This window comes from Megalopta genalis, chromosome 11 (genome assembly GCF_051020955.1).
Source record: "Megalopta genalis isolate 19385.01 chromosome 11, iyMegGena1_principal, whole genome shotgun sequence".
NCBI lineage: Eukaryota > Metazoa > Arthropoda > Insecta > Hymenoptera > Halictidae > Megalopta > Megalopta genalis.
In genome coordinates, this window is record NC_135023.1 from 14,542,981 (window position 1) to 14,559,930 (window position 16,950).

Consider the following 16,950-nt stretch of genomic DNA (forward strand, 5'->3'; position numbering starts at 1 on the left):
GTTTCACGGGACCGTGTCAATTTGAAGAAAGTACTTAAAGAACAGTATAAAAATTCTTTGAAATTGAAACTCGACTCACACCTCGCGCTAAAAAGTATTAGTACACTTACTGTAAATTAAATCAATTTTGCCGTTTACAGCATCGTAAAATTCGGACTTTCCCCTGTACACTAAATTCTCTCTAATTCGCGCTCAGATTTTGCAGAAAAATGGACAATTTGAGAAGAGGAGATATAATTATTCGAGCTTTGCGACTCGTTTTTATAATTGTTGACAATCGGTAACTATAAAAACGAACTGCAAGGCTCGAATAATCGTATCTCCTCTTCTCAAATTGTCCATTTTCGTGCACAATCTGAGCGCGGATTAAGGAAGATTTACTGTAATTTGAGGGTTGAATTAAGTCAATACGATTTTTTCTCACAAAGTTACAGCACTTTAAGTCAACACGCAAGTCACACTTGCACGTCGTGTGTATATGTTTAGTGTGTTCTTAACGTACGTTTCGTGTAAGTTGAGTGTAAAATGAGTATGTGCTCCAAGTGCGTTTCGTCGAAATGTAACAAACTCGACACATTTGGACGAAACACACTTCGGACAGAAATCAGCGATGCTTTAATTTTGCTGTTTAATGTATTTCGTTTTAAACCAGGGAGATCGCAAAGGTAGAAAAATACAGCGAACTGAGGACTCACCTGTCCAGGCTCATGAGGACCAAAGTATAGACGCTGGCGAATGCGGTGACGATGATTAGATACTGGACGATCTTGCACCAGATGTTGCCGAACGGCCAGAATGGCAGCACGAAATCGGTCGCAGTGAACGGTATACAGAATATGACAAAGAGCAGATCTGCCACGGCGAGATTGATGATCAGAATGTTCGTCGTCGATCTCATGCCGGGATTCGCCGCGACGACGGTCACAACCAGACAATTCCCAACGAATCCAAGTATGCCGATCATGCCGAAGAACAGTGGCACAACGACCTCGACGATTCTCTGCACTTGTTGCCGATCGAAACCGTAATCGTTGGTGTCGTTCTGCACCGGATCCGAGGTGCTCGTCACGTTGATCATCGCGTTCTCTAGCGCGATCCCCATTTCTTGGAGCATCGCGTATCACAGCTAACAAACTGGCCGAAGTCTGCCACGGAGCTGCCAAACCGCTGTCGATCAGTTCCGCGGACGCATTTCAGGAGATCTCGATCTCGTTTCCTCGGTCGACTCGACCGCAGACTAGTGCCGCATTTAATTGAATTAGTTTTAGACCTCTTGTGCTAGTTACGTCGATAATTATGGCAGATTTGTGTAGTAACTACTCGTCCGTGTCATCGCACCGAGACATTTTGTTCGCCTGCGAACCATGTTTCGGTCAGGCGTGACACTCTGTCAGCAGCTATGATTCCTTGTTCAGGCAATCTCCGATCGTTTCCGCATTTTCCACCGGTTCAGGATTCCAATGAGCTACTCCGAACGAGACAGGAATCGAATCGTTCGTTGCTAAGGCGACTGAAAATTCAATAAGTAGATGTTCTTAAAATTGCCTCTATTTGCTGTACGAAGATGTATGCAGTAAATTCTCCCTAATTGACGCTCAGCTTGGAAACTAAAATGGACAATTTGGGAAGAGGAGGTACGATTATTCCAGCGTTGCGGCTCGTTTTTATAGTTGTCGATAATCGGTAATTTAAAAAACGAGCCGCAAGGCTCGAATAATCGTATTTCTTCTTCCGAAATTGTCCATTTTTGTATACAAGCTGAGCGTCAGTTAAGGAGAATTTACTGTAGTTTTATTTATATTTTTGCAGAATGAAATAGATTTCACAGTGCGGATTTTTATGCAAAATAAAAATTGTCTGCATTAATTGCAAGATGTCCCCCTTAAATGTTTTTACTGTTTTGTATTTGACCAAATTATTTTTTTTTTCATAAACGCATGACGGATATGTATTATAATTACTGCCATTACATACACATCAGTGTAAGTTTAATATTATAAATATTATGCATGGAATAATCTCTGAATAATCTCCCTCCGGAGGTTTCAGCTGCATGAATAAATAAAAAATCAGCGGTCTAGTGACTACTGAATAAGTGGAATATACTGAGACCTTGACTGCGAATGTTCAAATGAATTTAGATTATACAGAGAAATTTACAGAAGCGTTTAATTTGTACCTCAGTGTAAGTGGTCTCACTAAAAGGCTAGTATATTATATATAAATTGAAATTCTCGATGAATCTTGCTCGTATATCTTATGATATTCTGCACATTATAAATGCACACAGAATTTGCAATCTAGTACGTTAAAATATTTTCGTTCTGCACGTTAAAATATTTTCTATATAATTCGTTCGGCGGTTTAGTCGAGGATTAAATGGAAAACTCATCGGTGTGTTCAGAATAAGTTGAAATTCTTGTCAAATTTAACTCGCATATAACTGACATTGTAATCTACATTTGCTACGGATGCGCAAAAGTTTGCAATCTAGTGATTACGTTTCGCATACAAAAGTATTTTCTACCCGTTCGTTTGATATCTCAGCGTTCAATTAAAAATCAGCCGACATTAATTAAACACCAAATACTGAAAGCACAGCATCTGCTTCAATTAACTTCCCGATTTTTCTATCGAAAATTGCATTACTTCGTTTAATTAAAATGATATTTCCGAGTTGTGTAAGAATTCGTGCGGCTAATATAGAAGCGAGAAACCAAGCCCTCTATTCAACTAATTTAAACTTATGCAAATTTAAGCTCGCACAGTTACAATTGCACAAAAATGATAATCTCATTGTGCGCATAACGTTGGCTAGAAATATTGTTGTGCATGATAATCGAGATTTAAATGTGCAAACCAGCATACGAAATTGTGTAATTTCATTTAGAAGAATACTGCAGTTTGAACAACACACGTATAATTGAATTAAATTTTAATAGAAATTGAATTGACGGTGTAGTTATGATTTTTTTAATTCGCAGATTGTCGAACAAGACTGAAAGAGTGAAGAAATTAAAGTGAAGAGATAGTATCGTGTTGGAAATTTTTCATTTGCATTTACATTTATCGAGATCATTAAGACATCTGAGTTCCAAGGTGTTTTTTCTAATTAAATTACTCGCCTTCTGTAACGATGGAATCATGTTACTTAAAATAAATTGCTCGAGTCACGTGATTCAATATTCTAATCTATGCAATGAAACGAACCTTTTGAAGAATATTTTATTAATCGACGAACGTTAGTTTTTCACTTTAGAAAATCTTCATTGAAAACAGATTGTTTTCTGAATGTTCTGTTATTAATTATTAGTAGACTGTGTAGTTATATGCAACGTGCAAAGTTTCTATAAATGAAAATTCGTTCTTTTCCTAATAGTTGTTATAATAATTTCACTGTCTTCAATTTCATTTATGCTATTTCACTTACTAAATAATAGATCAAGAAATACAGAATGAAATGATTATGCAATTTCACTCGTTAAAAACTACATCAATAATTTAAAAAATGAAACGTTTATACAATTTCGCTTTTTAGATTAGTGATTACAAAATGATATGCTTATACAATTCTACTTATTATATTCTAAATCAATAATTACAAAATGAAATGATCATGCAATGTTATTTATTAAATACTGGATCAAAAATGAGAGAATGAAATGTTTATAAATATATATTATTTATTAAATACTAGATAAATAATTACAGAATTAAATAATTATGCAATTTTACTTATTAAATACTGAATCAAGAGTAACAAAATGAAATACTTATTGAAATGATTCATAATTAGAAAAGCCCTTTTAAATTCGAATAATTGCAATTTTTGATTGCTTTCCCGTCAATGCGAGAATGTTGCTGACATGAAAAATCTCTTGGCAAGAGAAATGCTGCATATATTACAGCAATATATTGCTGCAATAAGAATAGAAAGCTTTCAGCTGAGAAACGAATGCATAGGAGGGCGGACACCCTTTCTTATGCTAAATTGGAACACCGCGCCGCTTCGAATTCTGAAAACCAACGTGCATTACCACATACAATCCATACGATTTTAATACTCTGTCCTTGATATATTTAATATACCACCTGTCCCGTCGAACAATTCTCCTGTGCCTCAGCCCTTATCGAAACGAATCTCCAGCTAACTTTTATACTGTAACCTACATCTTCGCTTCGCGAAAAAGATTCCTGAATGTGTGTAATTATTGCATAATTTAAGCTATTCTCACAGTTTGTCCGAATCGATCTGCACTTTTGCAGTCCGAAATGCAATAAGCTAGATCACAACTTAATATTACTACTATTATTTATTATGCACGAGTGATAGAACCCATTAGTAATATCAAGGATACAAAAAGACAAGTATAAAAAACAGTAAAAATAATAAAATGTAGAAAACGATACAAAATATATAATGAAAATGTATCAAATATATAATGAAATTTAAGATTTACGAATTTGATACGCCTTTCTGGAATAGCCAAACTGAGTCTCACATTAGAAACTCATTTCTCAAATCAGTGAATTTTCATACTTTCAGTTTATCTTTTATTACAATGAAGCGGAATTTTGTTTCTCGTATCTTCCGGTACATCGTAAAGGAACACATATCTTAATTTTTAAACGTGCATCTACTTTCAATAAAAGTGTTTTTAATCGAAAATAGTAGGTCTGACATTATGCATTTTTACCCTGTTAGTCCAACTGTACGAGTTTCAAAAGTAGCTGTTTTATGTATTTTATAATTTACTGCGATATTGTTTCGTGTTATGGATAACCGTCATTGCAATCTATGACTTCCGTACGATATTCCGTGTGCCAATTTTTCATTAAGAAGTAGTTAACGACACGGTTCCATTTCAGCAGGCTGAACGATCAATATTACTTTTCCGCGTGCCCAACAAAAGGAAATCAGTCTCCCAAATTTTTCCCGGCTAATCCCGCTGGAAGCATTTGTTTAACAACGGGGTTCCGCGTTTCCGGGAAGCAGGCTCGATCAAAATTAGAATCGAAAGGGAGAAAACGCAGAAACTGACCCGTTTCGGCTCGTGTTTGACTGGTCGAGGTGGCTTATCGAAATTCAGGTCACGTTGAGAGCACGTGCGACTCACTTCTGTGACTCCGTTGAAAGAGTGCTCCATTTAGCGTTCGTTCTCGGTTAAGCAAATATAAATAATATGAAACCGATACGGAACAGGATCGCGGCAAATTATTTCTCTTCTCCTAAAAATCCAAGGCGCTGAGCCACGCCGAGATTCTCGGAGGCGTCGGAAAATTTACGGCGGCGCGGCTCATTTTGTATGCAACACCTAATATAAAAGAAAAACCGGCGAACAGGGTCTTAAACGAGGTATTATTCGGAGTCGCAGGCCTAATAAAAACTCTAATAAATCATAACGCGATCCTTAATATTCAACGAAGCATAAGCGAGAGACAGCGCGACGCACGCTGGTCGATTCCTCCTAAAAATGGGACAGAAATCATTAAGACCTAGAAGCTTGCTTTATTGACAGGTGACAAAATGAAACCAGACCTGGGCAGAAATATTTCAAATATATAATAAGCATTTAAGATTTATATGTTACAATATGAATCTGATATACTTCATTGAAATAAATATTTTCTCTATCTGAAAATTAATATCATTTTTCGACCAAGTCCTGTAACAAATCTGCAGATTTTTATATCTTTCCTTTTACATTTTTCAAATTTCCTTTATAAGCGTAAACGGAAGGGTTGGAAAAACATCATTTCTTAATCCTCGCGAAAACTAGTCGATTTATGTCCCACAAAAATTTAAGTCGTTCGGACCAATTTAAAAAAAAAGTTATTCCGTTTGAAAAGGAGTCAACATACTTTCCGACACGACAAGTGGTCGCTAATCGCTGTTAAACATGAACAGGACATTAAGTAAATAAATTACAAAAAAATCATTCGCTCACAAAACAATTTTTCCTTTCATTTGCCACTTTCCATCATACTATTTTCCAAGAGAATCAAGCACTGCGTGATACGGTAGAGAAGTTGCAAAGCGAGAACCGAAGGAACTCGATTTCTTTGATTTCCGAACCCGAAGGAATTTCGCAAGTTTTTTCTGCACTTTTCGCGAACGTTCCATCGATCATCGCGATTCCGTGGCACTCGAGCTTCCTTCTCCCGTAAGGATCGTTTTGTTCTCTGTTGGCAGTATCGAAAGCAGGATGGAAGGTATCAATAGATTTCTGTTCTCTAGAAATGAAGTGCTCCTTCATGCATTGGCTTCGAAATCGACGCGAAACGATCCACCGATCCGTGTGTTATCAAATATCGACGCGGTTCGAGTGCACCGGGATCCCCTGCTAACGACGGCCAAATCACTAAATAATTAAACAGTCGCGGAGGAACGATGGGATTTCAATAACCGATACTTCGCCCCGAATGTCGTCCAACTTTTTCCGATACGTCACGCGGCTCACCGGTGTCCGGCTGTGAAACGCGTGCCACCACGGCCACGGGATTCTCTCATTTCGCTGTACGCAGGACTTTTAAACCGATTGCATCTATTTCATTTTTTAGCCGAGTCCCTTTGACAGCGGAACACACAGCTGCCGAAAAAGTGTCGCCGGCTTTATTGCGCTCTCTGTGTTCCCGCGACGTTGCTTATACGTGTTCGATACCGGCGAAAATATAAATATTTAAAGCGGAATGCTCCGAATGCGAAACAATCGTTCTCTGCTTTATTTAGTCGTGGGAGAATGTATTCAATTAATCACGATGTTACACGGTTCTGCTAAAACATTGTGTTTTGCTCGTCATGAGATCAGACATTCTTGCTTCGGGTTGTGATAAGTGAAAAAATAGGAAGCTTTATATGGATAGATATCGATCACTTTTTTGGGAAATTAAATATTATCTTGCGTATGTGCTTAGTTATAGCTTTCTTGTGCATTTTCGGCAAAATTAGTATCTAAGTAAAATTGTGTAGACAAAAGCAATAATACTGTTACAGTATTTTCTGACATATGGAGACCCAAGAACAATCTAATACGATTGCTACAATATTTTCTATATAAAATTATATAGTCGTAAGAAAAAATTCAATAACACTACTATACTATTTTCTCGCATATAAAGACGTAAGAGCAATCTAACAGCATTGTTACAATATTTTCTGACGTACAAAATTGTGTAGACATAAGAACGATTCAATAATATCGTTACACTATTTTCTGACATATTAAATTAAGAACACATAAGAACAATTCAATAATATTGTTAGTTTCAACTCATCGAAATTATTAACATTAATTTCTGTTTCTTACAATTCTCTTAGAAAATATTTGTTTTCCATAAGGATTCGCAGTCTACAAACAATACTATCGAGAATTCGTACATAAACTAAACACAAAATAAAATACAGCAACACGATTCATTCGCGCAGTCGAACCAACCAAAAAACGAAGAGTCAGTCCCGCGATCGATCATTCCTACAATTCTCATTGTTCTTTAGACTACCAGCATGATGCCATATGAAGTCACCAATATTGTACCGTCCTTTGGAGAATTTTACGTTCATCCGATTCGCGTTGTGGGAAAAATTATTTAGGAAACCTAATATGTTGTCAGATATTGTAAACTGCATCATAAATAATTTTTCTCACAAATCGAGTCAGATGAAAAAGAACCATCTAGCCTCCGAAATACGGTACAGTATATTACTGACTCCATATGGCATCATGCCGGCAGTCCAAAGGTGACACAACATCGTAACAAATGATCCTACTTACTCATCCCCGGCACTACTTTATTCGAACCGTTTCACTGAGTGAAATTTACTCGCGTTAGAAACCTCCAACGACGCGAACGCATGTCGTACAGAATAGCAAACGTCATCTCCCATAATTTTCGCGCGATTAAACACCTCTGACGACCACGAAAACCTTCCGCGGACCATTCAACTCGATACAAAAGTGGACTGTGGACTGCGGGTCCGTCCGATTCGGCGGCACATCCGGGCCACCTTTTCGTCCCCCGCGATCGCAAGCTTGGCCACCGTGCGACACGTGACCGGTCGGATACCGTGCGACGCTACACGGATATTCATCAAACGACATTTTAGGTAAAAGCATCTATTATGGAACGCTTTTCAGGGTGTATGAAGTTATTATCGATTTTATTACAGCTGAAAAGTGTTATTATTTAATATTTATACTATTGTACGATAGACTGACGTTTCTAGATGACGCAATGAACTTTGAAATATTTATTCGGAATATAAAAAAGTAATATAAAAATAATACGAGTAAACTAGTAGAGCGTGTATCTATTACGAAGCAGCGTTTTCGTACCACGTCCCCGTGTTCCATAAATCGGGACAATGGAAAACTCGAAGTACACGATATGTCCTTGCTTAGAAACACTCGTATTCGAATAAACATTTTCTTTTACAATTGATTTATTTTATTTCAACATCAATGTTTCAAATCGGATGGAATTGTTCAGCAAATACAGAGTCGTTACATGTACACATGTGGGATATTACCGTGTTACACAACAGTATTTGCGCGAGTGAATCTATAAAGGACAATGTTGAAAGCTGTGGGTAGAATTTTTCGATCCACTCTCATACGCTTTATCTACTATTTATTGTACTGTTTGCGCTACTGTTTCAAGAACGAGTCGCAACTGAGCGGTGTTTCATAACAGATACTTTTATATCTTGCATTAGAGGGATCTTCGCGTAATTACCTTGGGTCCCTCGCGTGCCGGTATCCGAGAGCGAGGTGCGAGGACTACGACGAGCCTCCGACCTTCCTTTTAGCGGATTAAAGCTGATAAGGCTAAACCGATGCAGGTAGATCGATTCATGATTGGTGGCTCAGCCGCAGCAGATCGTCGGCCCCACGGTTCTGATCCCGACGAATATTGCCGGCGCACTTTCCCGGCCAGCGACGCGACCATAACCAGCCGGAGACATCCGAGCGCATGATTCCTTTTCTTTTCCCTACCGAGCACGCCGCCCTTTCACACCGGCGACCTCTCCGCCGGGAGCGTTGGGGCTAATTAATTGCTACGCGTCATCCGGCGATCTTGTTCGTCGATTAATTATCCGGTGCACGGGGCGGCCGGATCCAAAGGAGACTTCGATTCCACAGAGATCGCCCCCCGCACGTCGCTGTTCGGCGAGCCTCGCTTAATGAGCGCGTTCACACTAGACCAGCTGCACCACGGTCGGAGGATCTAGTATCCTCGGGAAAAAATGAAACCATTACGATCCTCTAGCACTGCCTTCACTGCCGTCGTCACTCTGCCCCTCGAACGTCATGCTCGAACTTCCCGGAAACTTTGCTCGCACGCTCGCGAAGTACCTACTAATTACTCCCGAACGCGTTCCCTGCAGGCGTTAACGAGGAAACGATCGCAACACGTTTCGCATGTCGCCGGTTCCTTCCTTCGATTGCTACCGGGACACTCTCGCATCGATCGGGCGAAATCGTGACGGTAACGATCGAACACAACTTGGTCCGGTTAGGAACGAACGTTCACCGGTGAACAGACCTTTTTTGTGCCTACGCGTGCTCGTTTGGCATCGAAGTGATTTTCGGACAGGCTAGCGGCGATCTCGGTCGCATGATCGCCGGAGATTAGGAGCCGCGATTTCGTTGAAAAATCGGCGCGACCGATCGTCTTCGTGGATTGTCGGTTTTAATTGTATTGGACGTCGTTGGTCGCCGTTGCGGGACGAGGGAAACGTTCTCCACGTGTTTCCATTGTGGTTCGATCGTTTGGTTGATTAAGGTTTTCACGGCGTGTGGACGAAGCGGTCTGAGACCTGAGGAAGGTGCGCAACCGGCGGTGGATGCGGCGCGACTGTGCGGACCGCCGAAACCGAGACGAAGTCTCGCAACCGAGTGCCGCCAGAAATAGGGTGGCTGGATTATTCTCGGAGAGAGGGTGCAAGTGGCATCTACCACCCCGGCGAACACGCGCGGCGGAGATATCGATTCGTTCTTCTCCGCCGCTAAAAACGAGAAGCGACTGTACCGTCGAATAGTAAAACAATGCCGCGCCGAATCTCTGTTATCGCCGGATTGGTGACCGTGCTGTTAGCATATTACATGTGGGACTAATTTTACACGATTTTTCGATTAGACCAGTGCTCGATGTCCTTCGATGGATCGAAGGTTTAATCGGTTTTAGAGTTTCGATGCGTAAGAAGACGCCGTGGTTGGACGCTCGTCGATATCAGCTGTTGGTACATAGTTGATTGTGGTTACAGCCAATGCTGTTTCTAGACGGTAGATACGTTCCAGAAAAAAAACGTGTAAAAAGATACCGTGTAAAAGAAGATATCTTGTATATACGCAGGAAAATGGGAGATTGGTTCAATATCCTTGACACTAGATTACGGAGCACTAAATCGTAGAGGCTTTCTTTATGGAGTTCTCTTATGGACTTTCATATAGCGTCTAGAATTCTATTACGATATTTCTTATTTTTAGAAAATTTTAGAAAAAGAGTTAGCTCACTTACCTTTGTATATTTAAATCCGCAAACAGCACCGTTCCATAAATTGTTGACCTGCTACTACAGAATATTACTAAGCTTAAGACGTATATTATCGTAATCCAGTTTATTGTAACGCATTTGATCGTAATCCACTTTATTGCAATCCATTTTATCGTAATCCATTTTATTGTAATGCATTTTATCGTATTTTATTGCAATGCATTTTATCGTACTTTATTGTAACGCAGTTCATTGTATTTTATTGTAATACATTTTATCGTAGTGCACTTTATCGTAGTTCATTTTATTGTATCGCATCTTATTTATCATAACCAGAACTGACTGCGTTTGACTAAAGAAATACAATTTACATTTTCAGATAGAATTCCTATTTTATCCTCTTTCAATTTTACGGACAATAAACAAGATTAAATAAGCATCTTGAGAAGATAGTAGACTTTGAACTTCTGAATATGACATTGCAAAGAGGTTTATGTAAATCGCACAATACGCATTCGTTTGGCGTTCCCTTTGTGAAAGGAGAATTGTAGATTAGCCCGTATTTACAAGTATTTACAGTTTCGTAGCAACGATCGATCAGCTGTTAAACGCATCTAGAATAATTTGGTTAATTACACACGGGCCCGTGGACAAAGGGTGTGTCACCGACACTCATCGCATGATAATTAACCTGTAGACCACAGGGCTACGTTATCAACGAATATCTTCATCGGACACGCAGGTAATGCCAGGGTGTACCGGTGCATGCAGTTGCATTTATAGACAATTGTATTGTGATACATTATAAAGGAATGGAATGCGTCGGGCCCGATACTAATCAATCGCTTGCACTACTGAAACGTCTAGTATGCTGGTTTGAGTAATATCCGACTGGTAATTATTGCGAGTTACGATCAAATCAATAAATTATTCTCATGATTCTGCTTAATATTATATTACATTTTTATTTCACTTTGTTAAATGTTATACAGCAATAGTAGGTACTTTGTTCGTGTGCTTGATGAAGACAGTTGTGATTAAACTTAAAATCATAAGAATAAATTCTGGACTAAAGTAAACAGTAACTGCAAATAGCATTAGACTTTATAACATTATCCTCGATGAATTACTTCATTTTCTTTATTATTATTGAAAACGCTTCCGTAATGCGGTAAACGGATTTTCATAAGTCATTTTGACAACAAGATTAGATTGCTGGATCAAATAAATATATTTCGCCAAAGGTAGTAACACATCGATCAATTTCGTTCAATCATTCGGCACTGGGTGGTGCGCCATCGATTCATTGATATTACTTTTCATACAAACTTATCGTAAAACAAAGTTTCCGTTATCAAAGTAACATATGCTCATACAGATTAACTAAAACAAACTAAAACTCGGGCATCAATTAGTACTCAACCCAGCAAGCTTTAAAAATGCATGAACGTGTATTACAACATAAGAATGACAAAATTCAGTTAATTTTTACTTCTCGCCATTTTTTTATTATAATATGTGCTTGAACGAAGTTATACAGTGGCCGAAATAATGATAGATTCACTTCATTTTTGTGATACAATGGAGGACCAATTAACCATCAAGTTTTCTTCGTAATTAACTAATTTACAATTGCATTCATGATAAGCTTTTAAATGTGAATACAAAAATATTAAGTATGTTTTTATAATATAATATGATATAATAATATTAAGTATATTTATTTCGCACAAAATTTATAAATTTCTGTCATATTGATGTAATAACCATATTACTTCAACAATTATGTGTTCCACCGAATGCATTGTAACGAATCACCAGCTAATAACAAAAAGACGGAAATGTTACATAAAACACACTGTTATGTCACAAAAATGTTATGAACCCATCACTATTTCGACCATAGTATTCAATAATTTCCTATGAAAGTGCCACTATAATTTCAGCAATCTCCACAGGAAAATTTCGAAACCATTCATTTCGACCAGCTTGCTAGGTTCAGCGTTAACAGCACACTGCTGCAGCTATAAATTATACGCGAACAATAAACAACGCGAAAGCAGCGGTAGTAACTAATTAACAACGTCACGCGCCAAGCTATCCTACAGTCGACTGAATTTTGTCTAGAACAGCCTTTGTAATAACCCTGTTAGTGAAGTCTTTCGCAATGTTGGTTAACTGATCACCGAAATTCGGTTTCCTGGTAGTAGAAGGAGGAGGAGGATAGTAACCACCTTGAGGATACCCCTGCGGATATCCTTGAGGATATCCCTGTTGATAACCTTGAGGATATCCTTGCGGATATCCCTGCGGGTAGCCTTGAGCAGGATATCCTTGAGGATATCCTTGAGGATAACTTCCCTGGTACCTAGGATCCTGATTACCGTACTGACCAGCTTGTCCAGGATAGCCAGACTGACTTGGATATCCCGACGATTGTGCCGGATAACCGCCTCGAGAAGGTTGGCCAGGATAACCAGCGTTGACGGTGCTGGCGCCAGATCGTTTCACGCTGTCTTCGTTTACCGGCGAGCTGCCAGGGTAACCCGAGCTCGATGGATATCCTCTAGAGCCAGACGAAGGATAAGAGCTGCTAGGGTAGCCACTCGAGCTTGAAGGGTAACCGGAACCGCTGCGCGAAGGATAACCGGATGCCGACGGATATCCGGAGCTTGCCGGGTAACCGGACGACGAGCTGCTCGAAGGATATCCGGACCTTGAAGGAGACGCGGACTCGGAGGGATAAGAGGATCGTCTTGAAGCATAGTCGTTGCTAGTCTGAGAGCTTTCAGACTGCGATGGATATCCAGAGCTGGACGGATAACCGGCGGAACTTCTCGACGGATATCCCGACGATGAAGGAGAGCCAGATTGAGAGGGATATGAGGATCGTCTTGAAGCATAGTCGTTGCTACTCTGAGAGCTTTCAGACTGCGATGGATATCCAGAGCTGGACGGATAACCGGCGGAACTTCTCGATGGATATCCCGACGACGACGGAGAGCCAGACTGAGAGGGATATGAGGATCGTCTTGAAGCATAGTCGTTGCTACTCTGGGAGCTTTCAGACTGCGATGGATATCCAGAACTGGACGGATAACCAGAGCTTCTGGATGGATATCCAGACCTTGAAGGAGAGCCGGTTTCAGTGGGGTATCCGGATCTCCTCGAGGCATAATCGTTGCTGTTCTGCGAAGGACTTGCAGACTCTGATGGATATCCGGAGCTTCTCGACGGATATCCCGATGAAGAACCACTTCTGGAAGGATAACCGGAGCTGGACGGGTAACCGGAGCTCGACGGGTAACCGCTCCTTGAAGGATAACCGGATGAACCGCCCGAGGCGTCTCCACTTCCAGTCTTCGTCGACGACGGACTCGATGAATCTGGAGACGATGCTGACTGAACGTCGTCGTTGCTCTGACGTTTAGCGATTATCCGGCCGTCCTCCTCCTCTATCGTTTCTGTGAACAATTCGTTATCTACCTCCTAATTGTTTAGTCGAGTTTTGGTACTGCCGCCCCATGCCATGCCGAGTCCAACGCGACCATTGCAATTTCGTTGCCATAGCGAACGGTTGCTTTGACCAGCAGCGCGAACGATTCTGTCCTGGTTACTTTATTCCGTCAATCAGCGAATTATCAAGCCAATTACGATGGCCTGTCTCCGTTGTTATCGCGGCACGCTTCGCCTCGAACTCTGCCGGTTAATGCGCCTGTGCCTGGCGAAGCAACTTGTTCCGTGTGTTTTGTAATTACGGCATGCAGTTTTTGGCGTTTTAGTACGGATTAGGATTAACCGCGAACACGTTGGTTGTTAATTAATGCCGAATGCGTGCACGGATGTCGAAGTTCAGACAATCAATCGTTAGTAGTTCCTCGTGTAAGTCATGCAAAATTGATGTCAATGATCGTTTCTTTGGCGAGGGAATTGAAGGATTGCAAAGAAATAGAATGCTGATTTGTTTATATATTTAAGTATTCTTCGTTGTTACATATTACATATTGGTTAAGTACTCGTTAAGTACTGTGTTTGTGATAGATATTTGTAGAATAACGGTATGCGGTTAGCGTGACTGTAAAATGGCACTTTGAGGAAGAACCCACAGTTATAAAACTCCACGAAACACCGGGTACGTAAGTAAACGATTCACTTGTTAAGTACAACCATTTTTCTTCACTTATGCCTAATATATTTGCGTAAAACAGCAATTAACTTATTGCTCTCCTATAATCTAAATATATCGAGTAATCAAGGCTGGCTTATGTTTTGCATTTACTAGTAAATCGAATTATAATTTCTCACAAAGCATCCTCATTCAGTCAAATCCAAATTCTCGTTCTTCTTTTAACGTCTAACACAATTCATTCCAAAATTTTAACGATGCTATGCACGTAAAATTTTTCTTTGCTTCAGTCTAAATATATCGAATGATCAAAGTGACTAGCTTGCATTTAGCACTTACTAGTAAATCGAATGATAATTTCTTACAGAGCACCATCATTCAAACAATTCCAAATACTCGCTTCTCATCAGAAATCTTATGAAATCGATCCATAAATTTTTAACGATGCTGCGCACATGAGATCATTATTTGCTATTGTCTAAATGTATAATCGAATGATAATTTCTCCGACAGCATCGCTATATTTTCAATCAATCAAACAAATCGAAATTGCGGTACGTCTTTTTGTGTCTAGTACAATCGATCAAACAAATTTTAACGATGCTACACACGTCAGATTGTTTTGCCTCCAGCCTGCAAAAGGAGCGTTGGTCCCAGAGCGATTGAAATTAAGCATAAGGGGAACGGTTCGCGTGATCGTGTAGGTCCGACGATTAACCCGAGAATCTCCAGATCCTATTCCCCTGGTTATCGGTGGACGTGTGGGTGTTGTAACAGCCGCTGCTGCTACTTGGATGGAATCGGCTTCTGGGAGTGGTTGTACTACTGCGCGATCCAGAAATACGACGGTCCCCGAACAACCGATCAAAAATAGAACCGTTCCCGATAGTGTTCCTCGATCCCGAATTACCGCTGATTCTTCCGCCGTTTCCGTTGGTCGCAAATCTCGACGGCGGTGAGGGCGTTGTCGGCTTGAACCTGCTTGGCTTGTTCCACCTTGGTCTTTGTGTCGGATATACTGTTAAATTGGAGAGTGGTAGTCAAAAACTACTGTCACACAGAGGACGCCGAACGGACATCAGACACCTTAGGTAATTCTGTATACGTGTATACAAAAGTAACGAAGACGATTTACAAGCTACGTCTTCGATGGGATTAATCCGATCGACACATTAGTATAATTGTTGGCAGAGCTGTGCTAATTCAGTTCCATAGTAATTCAATTTCGCAATATAATTGCATTGTAATTCGATTACATAGTAATTCAATTTCGCAATTTAATTGCATGGTATTTCAATAATATAGTAATTCAATTTCGCAATTTAATTGCATGGTATTTCAATTACATAGTAATTCAATTTCGCAATATAATTGCATTGTAATTCGATTACATAGTAATTCAATTTCGCAATTTAATTGCATGGTATTTCAATTACATAGTAATTGAATTTCGCAATTTAATTGCATGGTATTTCAATTACATAGTAATTCAACTTCGCAATTTAATTGCATGGTATTTCAATTACATAGTAATTCAATTTCGCAATTTAACTGCATGGTATTTCAATTACATAGCAATTCAATCGCGCAATTTAATTGCACTGTATTTCAATTGAATAGTAATTTAACTACGTTGTTATTCAATTACATAATTCGAACCTTTCGTTTATTTCAATTGCTGATTATTTTACTCACGAGTGTAACTGAAGTACGATGTAATTGGAACAAAATGATCGTTATTCTTAATTCAATTACATAGTAATTCGTAATTAATGCAATTGCATTGTAATGTAATTCAATTATAATATAATATAATATAATATAATTCCTACAATTATAATATAGTGCCTTCAGTAATTCAATTATAATTCTGCACAACTCTGATTGTTAGTTGTTATCCCGTGCTGGTATATTATACTACCTGTTAGGCTTCTTCAAGCATGCACGATGGTTATTGTTAGTCTCCTCGTATCTACGTAGGGATTTCTACAGCTCGATCTTCCACTCTTCAATTCGAACGCACTACTCTCGCAGCTTTTAATTACAATTAGTTTTTAATTGTATTTACAATTAAATTAATAAGTCAGTGTAATCGTAAAAGTATTAATAGATATCAGCGTTTATTTGGCGTATTACTGCTGGAACTGAAAAAAAGAAATATTTAGAAAATAGCAGACAATTAGGAAAGCAGTTTAAAGAGCTCCTGTCAGAATGAGAACGATTTTGTATAATCGTAAAGGTATTAATAAATATTAGTGTTTATTTAACGTATTATTGCTGGAACTGGAAAAGGAAATATTTAGTAAATAGCGGAAAATTGGGAAAGCAGT

The 16,950-nt window shown here is 39.4% G+C and overlaps 2 protein-coding genes across 5 annotated transcripts in view; both read right to left on the reverse strand.

Moving 5' to 3' along the window:
* Positions 1-9,898, reverse strand: part of AstA-R1 (allatostatin A receptor 1) — an 83,204-nt gene extending 73,306 nt beyond the window's left edge. The window contains exons 1-2 of the mRNA XM_033468065.2: positions 8,734-9,898; positions 696-1,510 (exon numbers count right to left, since the gene is read on the reverse strand). Of these exons, the coding sequence (XP_033323956.1) occupies positions 696-1,114 (419 nt within the window). The 5' untranslated portion in view covers positions 1,115-1,510; positions 8,734-9,898. The remainder of the gene's footprint in view (positions 1-695; positions 1,511-8,733) is intronic.
* Positions 9,899-11,433: 1,535 nt separating this feature from the next.
* LOC117219180 (uncharacterized) overlaps positions 11,434-16,950 on the reverse strand; it is a 31,059-nt gene continuing 25,542 nt past the window's right edge. For 3 of the 4 annotated variants that reach the window (XM_076525341.1, XM_076525344.1, XM_076525343.1), the window contains exon 5: positions 11,434-13,976. In XM_076525341.1, coding sequence (XP_076381456.1) covers positions 12,592-13,976 — 1,385 coding nt within the window. In that variant the 3' untranslated portion in view covers positions 11,434-12,591. The remainder of the gene's footprint in view (positions 13,977-16,950) is intronic. The other variant, XM_076525342.1, reaches the window with a different exon arrangement.